This window comes from Biomphalaria glabrata, chromosome 3 (genome assembly GCF_947242115.1).
Source record: "Biomphalaria glabrata chromosome 3, xgBioGlab47.1, whole genome shotgun sequence".
Taxonomy (NCBI): domain Eukaryota; kingdom Metazoa; phylum Mollusca; class Gastropoda; family Planorbidae; genus Biomphalaria; species Biomphalaria glabrata.
Genome location: NC_074713.1, coordinates 26,015,115 through 26,028,758, shown reverse-complemented (window position 1 = coordinate 26,028,758; position 13,644 = coordinate 26,015,115). Strand labels below are relative to the sequence as shown.

At 39.4% G+C, this 13,644-nt stretch overlaps 1 protein-coding gene across 6 annotated transcripts in view; it reads right to left on the bottom strand.

Annotated features, from left to right (window-relative positions):
• The window catches only part of LOC106057009 (sphingosine-1-phosphate phosphatase 2-like), a 36,314-nt gene that overhangs the window by 7,990 nt on the left and 14,680 nt on the right, over positions 1-13,644 (bottom strand). For 3 of the 6 annotated variants that reach the window (XM_013214013.2, XM_013214016.2, XM_013214014.2), the window contains exon 2: positions 5,056-5,938. In XM_013214013.2, the coding sequence (XP_013069467.2) occupies positions 5,056-5,886 (831 nt within the window). In that variant the 5' untranslated portion in view covers positions 5,887-5,938. Of the gene's footprint in view, positions 1-5,055; positions 5,939-6,503; positions 6,731-9,048; positions 9,160-13,644 lie in introns of those variants that run through there. The other 3 variants (XM_013214017.2, XM_013214015.2, XM_056024238.1) reach the window with 3 other exon arrangements.

The window sequence follows — 13,644 nt, the reverse complement described above, 5'->3', positions numbered from 1 at the left end:
GGCCGTAATATTTGACCCAGCTGCCTAGCATAAATCTGAAAAAAAAAATTTTCCTGACATAAATTTCAAAACGGTGACGGTAAATTGTAGTGTAATCTCTGGGGGCAGTAGTTGTAATCTCTGGGGGCAGTAGTTGTAATCTCTGGGGGCAGTAGTTGTAATCTCTGGGGACAGTAGTTGTAATCTCTGGGGACAGTAGTTGTAATCTCTGGGGGCAGTAGTTGTAATCTCTGGGTCAGTAGTTGTAATCTCTGGGTCAGTAGTTGTAATCTCTGGGGACAGTAGTTGTAATTTCTGGGGACAGTAGTTGTAATCTCTGGGGACAGTAGTTGTAATCTCTGGGGACAGTAGTTGTAATCTCTGGGGGCAGTAGTTGTAATCTCTGGGTACAGTAGTTGTAATCTCTGGGGGCAGTAGTTGTAATCTCTGGGGGCAGTAGTTGTAATCTCTGGGGGCAGTAGTTGTAATCTCAGTAGTTGTTATCTCTGGGGGCACAACATAGTTTTAGGAAATTTAGATTTGCGTGTAGTAGTTTGTAATTGGCAACATGTAAAATAAAAAAAAATACTTCAAAAATCAAAACAAAGCTTATATTAAGGGAAGGAAGAGATCGTTCAATCGCTGCCCTCAATTTTGCAAGATTTATCTTCCTTTCCCCAATATGTCAATATTATATGAATTACCACTAATCGATTAATTAACTGGTTATTTTTGTGATTGATTCATGTGTTGTCATCGACAATGAATAAATGTGCCGAATTTCAACTTGATCAGATAATGGGAATTGGGAGAAAAAAAGAATCCACCCAGACAGACAGACAGACGGTGTGAATTAATAATAAGCTTTGTAAAAAGTAGAGGAGAGAGAAAACAACCACAGTGGAGAAACTAGATCAAGGGTGAATACTCTTTTCAAAAAAAAAACGTTAACAGACCTACATCTAAAAGATTTAACAAATAGAAGAATGCCATTGACTCACACGGTCTGTTTACAGTGCCATGTAATTAGAAACTATTCTAGGTTTTGAGTTTATGTCATTCAAAGCCTAACCTACGTTCAGCTCAGTGCTCTATACATTTCCTTTGGACAATATATTTTCTCTTTTAGTAGAACTTAAATAAAAGTATTTTCATTGTATTTTTTTAAAAAAGTATTTGGTTTGGTTTCCCATTACACAAGAGGCCCACACTCATCGTTTTGTTTTGGTCTAAATGGATACAATGGTAGATGATGACCTGCTAACTATAGTGAAAAAACGCAAGCTCAAAATCTATGGCCATATTACAAGATCTTCGGGGCTCGCAAAGACCTTCCTTCAGGGAACAGTACCAGGAAAATGAAAAGGCAGACAGAGAAAGCGATGGGAGAACAACATAAAAGAATGGACGGGCCTGCCATTGAAAGAGGTTCTAAACAAGGCAAAAGATAGTGAGGAATGGAGAAAGACGGTCGACGAGTCTTGCTTGGTTCCCCAACGGTCCAACAGACTAAGGGATAGGTAAAGGTAAAGGGAAAAAAGGTAGATTCGCGTTACATCGTAGCACGTTGATGCAAAGGCCTTCATCCTGTAGTGCATGTGTGACCAGGGAATGAAGCACGTTTGACTACATCTCTACAGTTATTTTTTGTTGTTGTTGTCAGCGTCATGTAGTGTTGGGGAAAGGGAGTGGCGCAAGTTATCTACAAGTACTTTCAAAACACACATCGAGTTGTTCTGTTTCAGTGTCACGTTCCACCACTCAGGGTCTCTTCTACCCTACTTTAGTTTCCGCAGGCACCACCCACGGAACCCCACTTCACTGAACCATGCCATGATGGGCTCTGGGATACTCTCCAACAACGCTTTCCTAAACACGACGCTCACACACAAGCAGTGCTTCTACACAATTCTATTTACTCATTCAATGTCATTTACTCTGTAATGCTTTGCAATGTTTTTGAGTTACTGATAGTCGTCAATTAGTTCGGTGTACAGTGCTCCGTCCATTGTACACTCAGTAGGCTGACAAATATCAATAAATGCTAAAACACGCGGGCCCTGGTGGCACTTTTTTTTTAAAGTACAGTTTATAATATCACCACCAAATCCCCTGCCCATGAACGTATACATTCTTGTTTTAAAACATTGTTCCACTTTATCTTAGCTTTTATCAACTCTGTTTGTTTGTCTGTCAGTGGCAAATTTTGAACACGTATTTCTCCCAGGCCTATTCTCGGATCAACTTTACACAATTATTTATTGTACCTGACAAAACATGAATCGAGTAAAAAAATTAACCAATTAGTCAATTAATTTTTGGAAATTAATTAATTTAGTTCGACATTGATTAGAGGAAATAAATCTTATTGAATTCTTTGCTGTCTTTTTTTTTAAAGTGTTTTTTTTTTTTTTTTGTTATATTTTGCTTCCTTCAAATATTGTATAGGTCAGTGCTAAAGGGCTATAAAAGCAAAGTTCTGTAAGGTTTTAGTGTGTTACGACTTTCAAAGAGATCAGTTTTAAAAAAAAAGTAAAATTCCACACGCAAAAAACACAAGAACAAACAAACACAGAACAAAAGTAGTAAACAGTGATGAACTAGATTGTTACTAATGGCCTTACAAAGTATGACTGTAGACTGTGTGACATAAAGAGTTTATAACGTCATGTCACCATTAATCACTGGAAAGTACGCAGAACAAAACAATTGACAGTAGGTTTGATTTTGAAAGCTAAGTAAGCCACAGCAGCAACAACAAACAAACAAACAAACAAAAACAATAACATCCAATGAAATCATTTAGCTCGTTAGATCAAACAATCCAATAGATCTAGATATTCTAGAATCTGTATCAACCTTGTCTAGCGAGATTGTCCCACGCATGGGTTGTGGTTTTCGGGGTTCACCCCTCTCTCCGAAATTAAATCACCCCCCCCCCCCCCGCAGGAGGGTGGATGGAATTTTGTGACTTTTTTTCTTTAATTTTGTTTATTGTAAGTGATATTTTAATATTAAACCATCTCTTGCCCCTGGGTTTTGAGTTTTAAAATCACAATGGAGGGTGTTTTTGAGGTTAAAAAACCCTCTTCAATAAATTCAAAAATAAAGCAACCGAAAATCACCAAATTTTATGAGCGTAGCAAAAGGGGAGGGGGTGAGTTTACCCCCCTACCCTGGCAGAGTTTTTTTGTGTTAAAAATCCCCTCTTCAAAATAAATTTAAAGCAAACTACAATCACCAAAATCTATGAGTGTAGCCAAGTGGGTTTTGAGTTTAAAACCCCCCTGCAGAAAGTTTTGAGTTTTAACGAAAAAAATCAATGCTACACATACTAAATTTCGTGAGTGTAGCCAACATGGGTTTTGTGGTTACCCTCCAATAAAAAAACTACAGCGAAACTATAGCTAGCTATCAATTTCTACAAACCGCTGGGCTCCATTTATAAAGTGCATTAAATAGCAGATTTGGTTTTTAGCTTACAATTTGTTATTAGAGGAGAAGAAGTGTAATGTACTGTAATGCACTGTAGATCCCCCAGAATCTGCTTTTTTTCCCTTTAGCGTAGCCAAGAGAGTTTTGAAGTTAAAAAATCTCAAAAAAAAAAAAAAAAACTAAATGAAAAATAGTCAACAAATTCGATGAGTGCAGCCAAGGAAGGAGAGTTTTGGAGGTTAAAACCCTTCTTCCAATACAAAGAAAAAAGGTACAGTCACTAAATTCCATTGAGAGTAGCCAAAAGGGTTTTGTGGTTAAACCCCCCCCCCCTCCAAAAATAAACTAAAGCACAAATATAATTATCTATTTCTACCAGTCGCTGGGCATCACTAATAAAGTGCAGTGAATGGCAGATTTGACCTTTGACAATTTTTTTTTATTAATAATGCACTATAGATACCTCAGATTTTTTAGTGCCAAATACCGGAAATAATGCTTGGGGACGGGGCTGCGCAAGGCGTGGTTTCTACTTTTTCCCCACAAACTCCAGAAATAACTTTTCTAGGGTGCAAACAAATTCCGAAAGAATGAAAGTTCAGAATGTAATAAAGATTAATTACATATACACACACAAAAATATATATGGAAAAAATCAACCCCCCAAAACTCTCACCGAAAAAAATCCTGGATACGCCCTTGGTCCCACGCCATTGAGAGTGTTGAACACAGGGCTTCGAAAGAGTGTCACAAACAGTGAACCCACATTCTTCTTCTAATAAAATGATAGCGCTTAAAGCGACAACACAGTCTATTAGCATTGGATGATGCAGCGAGTGAGCACACACAAGTGTTTCAGGTCAAGGAACTTAGTGAGCTGTTACCGCCAAAATAAATAACTTAAGAGACGAAATCAAAACAAACCTACGGTTAGTACATGACTTGTTTATTTAAACAGCGAGTTTGATAGGACGCAACAACAGCCTCCCTAAGCCTTGTGGGCGTTCTACGCCCCTGGACACATTCTCTGTCATATATTACTGCTTGAATTTTTATGATCGTTTAGAAACGAGCCTGTACAGAAGCGAGGACACGCCTTTTTCTATAGAAACAGAAGCAAACGTTGCATACAACAGACAACAACAGACAGTATTAGTGAGTCATTTCTAGAACAAACACGTCCAGCTAATGAGATGTTAACTCCCAGCCCATGGGAAGACCTTTCAGTCTGACACGAGGGCCTTGCCAAAGGGAAGACGAAAGAGCAGGCGGAAGGTAGAGAAGTAGACTTCTACCTAGCGGGCATTAGAGTCACGAGAAATAAGATTATCAGAATCAGCAAGGGTGCCCCATTATGTTAAGAGACAAGTGACGTGAGCATATTATACATACTCAATGGCAAAGGTGATTACAATAAGTGTACGTTACAGAGGAAGAGAGATGGAGCAAGAAGAGAGAGAGAAGAAGAAGAAGAAGAAGTGAGAGAGAGAGAGAGAAGAAGAAGAAGAAGAGAGAGAGAAAGGTTGCATATATGGAAAATCTTGATAAATAAATGTATATAAATGTATGATCTACAGCACTCTTCATCAGAAAATAACCTAATAAGCTCCATCCAAATAACAAGTAAGTATTGGTTCTTACCTCGTACCGCCCACACATGTAATACAGCATTCCAAAGGGCAGTACAAAGCCCACCATGGCATGGGTCGAGGGCATCCCGTACTCCAGTTCATACCTCTCCTCCAGTCTGACCACAGGAGGGGATCTCGGCCGGGGCCACTTGATGATATCCTTGGCCACCTGGCCAACGTACATGTTCACGACCCACAGGATGAGAGTTTTTCTCAGGACAAAGCTGTCGAAGCTCCACATACAGGCTGAGAAGAAGAGCGTATAAAACAGCTCGTTGCCCAGACTAGCACCGAAAGAAAATAGCCAGTAGAGAGCGGCATTGTCAATGGAGTAGTGCAGCGATGTTTCTTGGGGTATGGCTTGGTCATTAGATGAACCCGACTTCCGTTTTTTACCATCGCTGTGGGCGAAATTCAAGCTTTCAGGCGACGCGTTGACCTGGGAGATGATGTCGCCATTTCTTCTGGTAATTCCATTAGAAATATTCAGGTCAGGAACACTGCTGTGCGAGTCATGGTTGATTTTACCATTTACCGTCGAGGATATTTTGTCATGTTTAGCTTTGCCGTTTGCCACAGAGGGACCTTGTTCAAACTTTACGTGACCGTTTGGTGTAGAGGCTAATCGTCCGTGCTCAACTTTTCCATTTGCTGTCGGGGCTAACTTTCCTAGGGCGATCTTCCCGTTCGGTTCCACATTGTTGTTGCCAGGGGCGCTCCCATTAAGGCCGTTAGCCTCGGCAGTGGTTGACCAGCTCCTGATTCCGCACTTCCTCTGAAACTGCGCCGTAAGTTTCGGGTCAGCCAGGAACCGAACCCACCGTGCCAGTGTTTCGGTCATCGTGACCCCACGGTACAACCGGAACCACTACTCACTGTTTAAGTGCTAGGCTCTGAGTAAAAGAGAGGGGAAAAAAGATCATTAGAAAACTACAAACAACAGCTAATCGTTAATAACACACATAATAGCTATCAAGTATAAAGTCATTAGTAAAGGCCGAAGTAAACAGGCCTTGAACTTTACTTTTAAAAAATTAATACAAAACCCCTTTCCGATCCTTGCCATCTATTGGGGCAGATTTTCTGTTACTATACCGACGGCTAACGAGGGTGTCTTGTGGCCAGCACAACAACCATCCGCCTATATTTCCCCACCGTATATCAGGTTCCCATTAGAGTTGGCTGGACTCATGAGTGTCCTAATAAATCCACAAGTTCAAGATACTAGTCTTCCCCGAGAATCGAACTCGACACCCCTCGACACCCCTCGGTTCAGAAGCCAAGCTCCTAACTACTCGGTCATTAGTAAGTATGACATAAAAGTCATTAATACAGGCCTTTGTGGACAGGCCTTGGAGTTAACCTATAAAAGGGATGGTTATCCTCATATTTTGGACACTAGTACAGCTCTAATGGCGGATATCACACGTGATGAGAGATAGAATGTTAGTTACTCACGTTACCATGGCATGGTACACACACTATGAAGTCCACGAAATTAACTCCAAAACAAAAAAGCAGCCACAATAAGTGCACAATTAGAACGTACACGCTCGTGCTGGCCCACTCATTTCAGCGCGTGTGTTGCAGACGACAGGCGTGTGGGAGTTCATGACCCGAACCAGAACTCCCCCACATAAAAGCGCTCAACGTCGTAGGGAGGGCCTCGATACACAAGCAGCAGGCCAGAATTTTTTTTTATCCAGCGGCAAGGAATCGGAAAGTTCCTATGACGTCATTCCGTGTTGGGAAAGAGAGAGAGAGAGAGAGAGAGAGAGAGAGAGAGAGAGAGACGGGATTTAAAAAAAAAACAAAACGAAAAGCCAAAAATTTAACGCAGTTTTTAATCCGTCTGCGAATCATGGGACGTTTTTTTTTTTTACGCCAGGTTCATTTCCGCGTTTCTTTCTAGTGCTTTCCAAGCTTGTGATGTAAGTCAGTGGTGGTGTAACACTAACAGTCAAACACGAGACCCGAGTAGTCCAAGTTATATTAAAAACGTTACTTAAAATAAGAAGATAATTACGTCCTATGCATTTCATGTCAATCTAATCATTCATGTTAATCAATGAGTCCAACTCTGCAAAGTCGTTGGTTTTCCTGACTGATTCAGGCAACCCATTCAATTTTCTAAAGGCACTAGGGAAGAAGGAGCAATTGTACGAATTTGTCATAGTGTATGGAATAAGAAATATGCCTCTATCTTTGTGTCTTTCTGAGTATTTCATTAGGTTTTGTTTTCTCTATTTGTAAATTACGGTTTAGTGTTTCATGTATTATAGTTACTTTACTTTTATTCTTCTGACCTGTGAAGTGTCTCTAAGTTTAGTGATTTTTACTAATTGCCTCCTTCTTACTAATTTACACTACTTGACATGTCTCTGTAACATTGCACTTCTCTGTTTTACACATTTCTATCTACCCTGATCGTCTCTCCTCCCAGACTAGTATTCTCTAGACATGTATAAGCCTTCAACATTGCAAGAGAAATTATTTTACTTTTGAAATAAAAACAAAAGAATGACCGTAATGTATAGATCTAGTCCCTTTAATGCAGATGTATACAACTGTTGGGCTACTTTCCTATATATTTAGATTTTATTGTATCTATATTAAATTTAACTAAGATATAATTTAAAGATATTTTTTTAAAAATATAGATTTCTAGATCTACTCTAATGTAGACCAATAGACTAGAATTAGAGTAACCCAGACGTCATGTCTAGAGTTCTAGACTCTAGATCTAGAATAGATATCTTCTAGATATAGAAAGATCTACTCTAATCTAATGTAATATAATCTCAAAGTCTACTGTGAAGAGACGAAATCTGAGCTGCTTCGGTCATATTCATGACTCATTTTCAAAAGTGACAAAAGTCATCCTTCAAAGTACAATGGAAGGAACACGAAGAAAGGGTCGTCCAAATAAAAGCTGGTTGGGCAACGGAAAAGTATGGACCGGCCTTTCTCTTGAGAGTGATACCCTGCTTAAAACAGACAGTTACAGACTGCTGACAGGGAAGTATGGACCGGCCTTTCTCTTGAGAGTGATACCCTGCTGTACAGTGGAAGGAACACGAAGAAAGGGTCGTCCAAATAAAAGCTGGTTGGGCAACGGAAAAGTATGGACCGGCCTTTCTCTTGAGAGTGATACCCTGCTTAAAACAGACAGTTACAGACTGCTGACAGGGAAGAATGGACCGGCCTTTCTCTTGATACCCTGCTTAGAACAGACAGTTACAGACTGCTGACAGGGAAGAATGGACCGGCCTTTCTCTTGATACCCTGCTTAGAACAGACAGTTACAGACTTCTGACAGGGAAGAATGGACCGGCCTTTCTCTTGATACCCTGCTTAGAACAGACAGTTACAGACTGCTGACAGGGAAGTATGGACCGGCCTTTCTCTTGATACCCTGCTTAGAACAGACAGTTACAGACTGCTGACAGGGAAGTATGGACCGGCCTTTCTCTTGATACCCTGCTTAGAACAGACAGTTACAGACTGCTGACAGGGAAGAATGGACCGGCCTTTCTCTTGATACCCTGCTTAGAACAGACAGTTACAGACTGCTGACAGGGAAGAATGGACCGGCCTTTCTCTTGAGAGTGATACCCTGCTTAGAACAGACAGTTACAGACTGCTGACAGGGAAGAATGGACCGGCCTTTCTCTTGAGAGTGATACCCTGCTTAGAACAGACAGTTACAGACTGCCGTCAGGGAAGAATGGAGATATTTGGTTGCACTAACTGTCACGGCACCCTCTACAACAAAAGTTAATGGATAGATAGATCTACTCTTGATCTAGTAGATTAGATACTGAGTCTGACTCTGAGATCAGATAAGTCTTTTTATTTTATCTTATGATAAGATGAGATATCTAAATAATCAAAACTATATCTACTACTGTCTCGGCTTTACTCATATGACTGAATAGAACAAATAACAAATTCACAAACTATATAATTTTCTTCTCAAAATGATTTGTTCTAGACTTTATACCTATATTAAATCTAGATCTAGACTCTAGATTAAATATAAATTTAAATACGTTCGCGCCATGCACGTAAACTTGAAAATAAAAGTCTATTCCAAGTTTTTACTACGCCTTATTTTCATACAAAAGTTATCCCTGACGATTTGCCCGGCTCAAATCTTAACATTAATAAAGTCAACATTGACCTTGGCCTTTTTTTTTTGTTTGTTTCAAAATACTCATAACTATATTAAGAAAGTGTAATAGTCCACTGTATTGTAATTTACAGTATTTTAACTACTAATGTGACTAATGAACCTCTCTGTTTAATCGTGCCGTTTGTTCACAGTAGCGGCCTTAGGGGGTGGCAAGTGGGGCTATCGCCTCAGGCCCCGCGCCTAAGGGGGGCCCGCGCTAGGAGATTCACTTGTCACCGTCAGGTTCGAAAATGAAACCAGTTCTCATAAACTACAACTTGTTGATCAATATTATTGGGCATTTATATGATAGCCTACCCATTACCTTTTAAGCTCTTAACATGACATTTTTGGTTTCGAAATACTGTTCAGTTTCGATTAAGACATATTCTTATGACCTGTACATTCTAAGCGGCTATCACTGTTTAACAATTCACTTTGGCATATAAAAAATGAAAAAACAAACAAAAAAAAAAAACAACGCATTTCGTGGGAGAACAGAGAAACTTTATGCGCCGAACAGCGGCCAGTTTTGAGGCATGGTTGAGATGCTTGACAAAACTGACCTAACCTTGCAAGAACTTCGACGAATTTAAACGCCAAGGCTCACGACCAGTACCTCGGATAGAGGAATCAAAACGAGCTTATGGACCTGATGGCATATTTTCCCGTCATCCTTGACTGCACGCTTGATGTTAGCCACAAAGAGCAGATGTCTTTTACAAAACATTTTGTGGCCTTATCAGATTCAGAAGTTAAGTTGAAGAACATTTCGAGTTTATGTAGTTGAAAGGCCAATAGTACAGTAATTATGTAAGATCATGGGCGTAGCCAGGATTTTTTTTCGGGGGGGGGGGAGGGGTTGGGATATATGTATTTTATGTGTATATATATATATTATATATATATATATATGCGTGTGTGTGTGTGTTTGTTAGAGAGTGTATGTATGTGAGTGAATGTATGTGTGGTGTTTGTACATAACAATAGGTTCTTCCTAGAGTTAGTGGAAAAATTGTAAGCTGTCAGCTATTACCAACAAGGGGGTCTACATATTCTGAGGTATCTACAGTGCATTATCCTGCTATTAAAAGTTTTATTTAAAAAAAAACAATGTTTTTCTTACTGACTTAGATCCTTTGCTTTTTTTTTATATTGAAGAGGTATTTTTAGCTTCAAACCACCTGAAAGGGGGTTTCAACTTAAAACCCCTTTGGCTACGCTCATAGATTTTTGAGTGTGTAATTTGCTTTTGTTTTATATTGAAGAGGCATTTTTTTAGATTCAAACCCTGCTGGAAGGGGTTTAAACTCAAAACCCCTTTTGGCTACGTTCATAGCATTTTGAGTGTCTAATTTTCTTTTTTTTTTTTATAGTAAAGAGGTATTTTTTAGCTTCAAATCCCGCTGAAGGGGGGTTTAAACTCAAATTCCCTTTCGTTACTCTCATAGCATTTTGAGTGCGTAATTTGCTTTTTTTTTTACATTGAAGAGGTATTTTTTAGCTTCAAACCCCGCTTAAAAGGGGGAGGCGGATTGAAACTAAATAATCCGTGTGGCTACACTTGTGAGTGTGTAATTTGTTTTTGTTTTTATTGAAGAGGTGGCTTTTAGCTGAAAACCCCGCTGGAAGGGGGGGGGGGGGTTAAACACAAAACCCCTCTTGGCTACGCTCATAGAATCTGGTGACTGATACATGGATAGTCTTATATTGAAGAGGGTTTTTTTATCGTAAATTTCGGAGGGGGGTTAAAAATCAAAATCTTCCTTAGCTATGCTCTTAGAATTTGGGTTGTCGTTTGCATTTTTTTGTTTTGTTTTATAGAAGAGGAGGTTTTGACTGCAAACCCCCCTGGTAGGGTGTTTTAAACTCAAAACCCCATTGGCTGCGCTGGGGCAAGTGATGTTTTAGTATTAAAATCTCAACTAAAATAAACTAAATCAGAGCAAAAATTCAGTCAATAAATTCCGATGTCCCCCCGCGGGGGGGAGGATTTTATTTCGGGGGAGGAGGGTTGAACCCCAACCCCCCCACGGCTACGCCCATGCGTAAGATATTATGTCTAGTAACAAAAAAGGCCTTCAGTGTTAGTGGCGGTCCTGGTGGACAGTCCCGTTAGCCTGATATCGTACGATATATCTAGTCTAGCTTACAGCGCAGGGCCCCGCATTAGACATTTGCCTAGGGCCCCGCGCACTGCTAAGGCCGCCTCTGTTTGTTCATATTACCACTTTATTGTATATTAGTCTAATAGCGTGGTTTACAGCTATGTAGCCAACGCTCATATACAGTATGATTAATGATCTGTAGTTACACAGAAAAAACATAAGTCAATAAAAAAAATCTTAACATTGTATTGATTCTTGTCTTCGTACCACTCATTGTGTGAAGTACTTTTGTGTTTTTCTTGTGTACGTTGTATGAAGGAATCTTGTGGGTTTTTTTCTTTTTCTTTTTTTTTGTTATTGTTTATTTTAATGAAGATCGGTATACATAAGCCCATATTTCTGACCTTTTGACCTGATGTACTATATCTATATTAAATCTTAATAATAATGATGTAGAGATTAAGAAGTGTGTATCCATAGACTTATATATATATATCATGGGCGTAGCCAGGGGGTCAACCCCCCCCCCCCCCGAAATGAAATCCCCCCACGGGGGGGGGGGGGGAGACGAGCTTTAGTGACTGATTTTTTGCTTTGATTTTGTTTATTTAGGTGAGATTTTAATACTAAACCATACCTGTTCCAGCGCAGCTAAGGGGGTTTTGAGTTTAAAACCCCTACCAGGGGGTTTTGAGTTTAAAACCCCCTAACAGGGGTTTATGCAGTTAAATTCCCCTTTTCTATAAAACAAAACAAAAACAAAATGCAACAAAAAAACAAAAAACAAACAAAAAAAAAACAACAAATTACACACTATAAAATCTATGAGCGTAGAAAAGGGGTTTTGAGTTTAAACCCCCGCCAGCGGGGTTGGTAAAAATACATTTCAATGTAGAAAAGAAAAAAGCAAATTACGCACTCAAAATGCTATGAGCGTTGTCAAAAGGGGTTTTGAGTTTAAATCCCCCTTCAGAAGGGTTTGATGCTAAATAATACCTCTTCAATATAAAAAAGCAAATTACACAGTAAAATTATTTGAGCGTAGCCAAGCCAATTGGGGGTTTTGAGTTTAAACTCCTCTCCTCCAGTGATTTTGAGCTTAAAATCCCCGTACAGATTATTATTCTAAATATTATTCTAAAGCAAACTACAGTTACCAAATTCTATGATCGTAGCTAAATGGGGTTTTGAATTTTAAAAAAACAAACAAAGTTCTGAGATTTTTTAGTATAAAACCCCCAACAAATGATTTTGACGATAAAACTTCCCTTTTCGATATAAAATCTAAAGCAAACTAGTCACCTAATTCCAAGAGCGTATTCAAGAGAGGTTTCACATTTCTACCAGTGGCGGGGCTCCATTAATAAAGTGCAGTGAATAGTCATCTGCCAAAATTGATAAACACTAAATACGGCTCAACAAAGATGGCTAAGACATATTTTAGGAGTCAGTTATAGAGATCAAGTCTAAATCAAGGAATTCCCATACCTAACTGGGAGTCGACACCTAAGTAAGATTTTGACAGAAAGTCGCATGAGGTTTGCGGGACATGTTCTCCGACAAAATGAATTACGCATAAGAAGAGTTGCGATGACATCCTAGTACAACTTGTCGCCACACATTTATGGAGGTCCTCAGAGCAGGTGGGAAGAGGCTTCAGACATTACCAGTGACAGATTTTTGTGAAAACAAACCCTAACCGTAACCCTAACCCAAATTCGCCGAACGGCTCGGGAAAGTGTAAGTCAGTAAGAATAGCACATTAGGTTTTTAAAATAAGACTTTTTAATAGCAGGAAAATGCACTGTAGATACCACAGAATATGAATTTTGTTGGTATTCAATATTAGAAATAGTGCTTGGCGGCGGGGCTTCGCCCCATGCTGGGGGAGCGCCTAGCGCTCCCCCAGACCCTTTGCTGGCAATGGCGGGGAGTCAACTTTTTTTCCACTAACTACAGGAAGAACCTTTTCTAGGGCGCAATAAACGTGTTCCTAAAGAAGGAAGGGTCAGAGTGAATAAAGATTATGTACACACACTAATACATACATACATACAATTTTTTTGCGGGGGGGGGGGGGGGGGGGGGAGGAGAAAAAAAATCCCCCCTACCCCCCCCCCGAAAAAAAAACCTGGCTACGCCCATGATATATATATATATATATATATATATATATATATATATATATATATATATATATACTACTCTAGACTGGACATGGAGACTTTTTAACACTACAAAAATGTGAAAATTTTTTAGAAAGTTGGATCAAGGCGTTGTTTTGTAAAGTAGTTAAAAGAAGTAAAGTTTTTTTTTC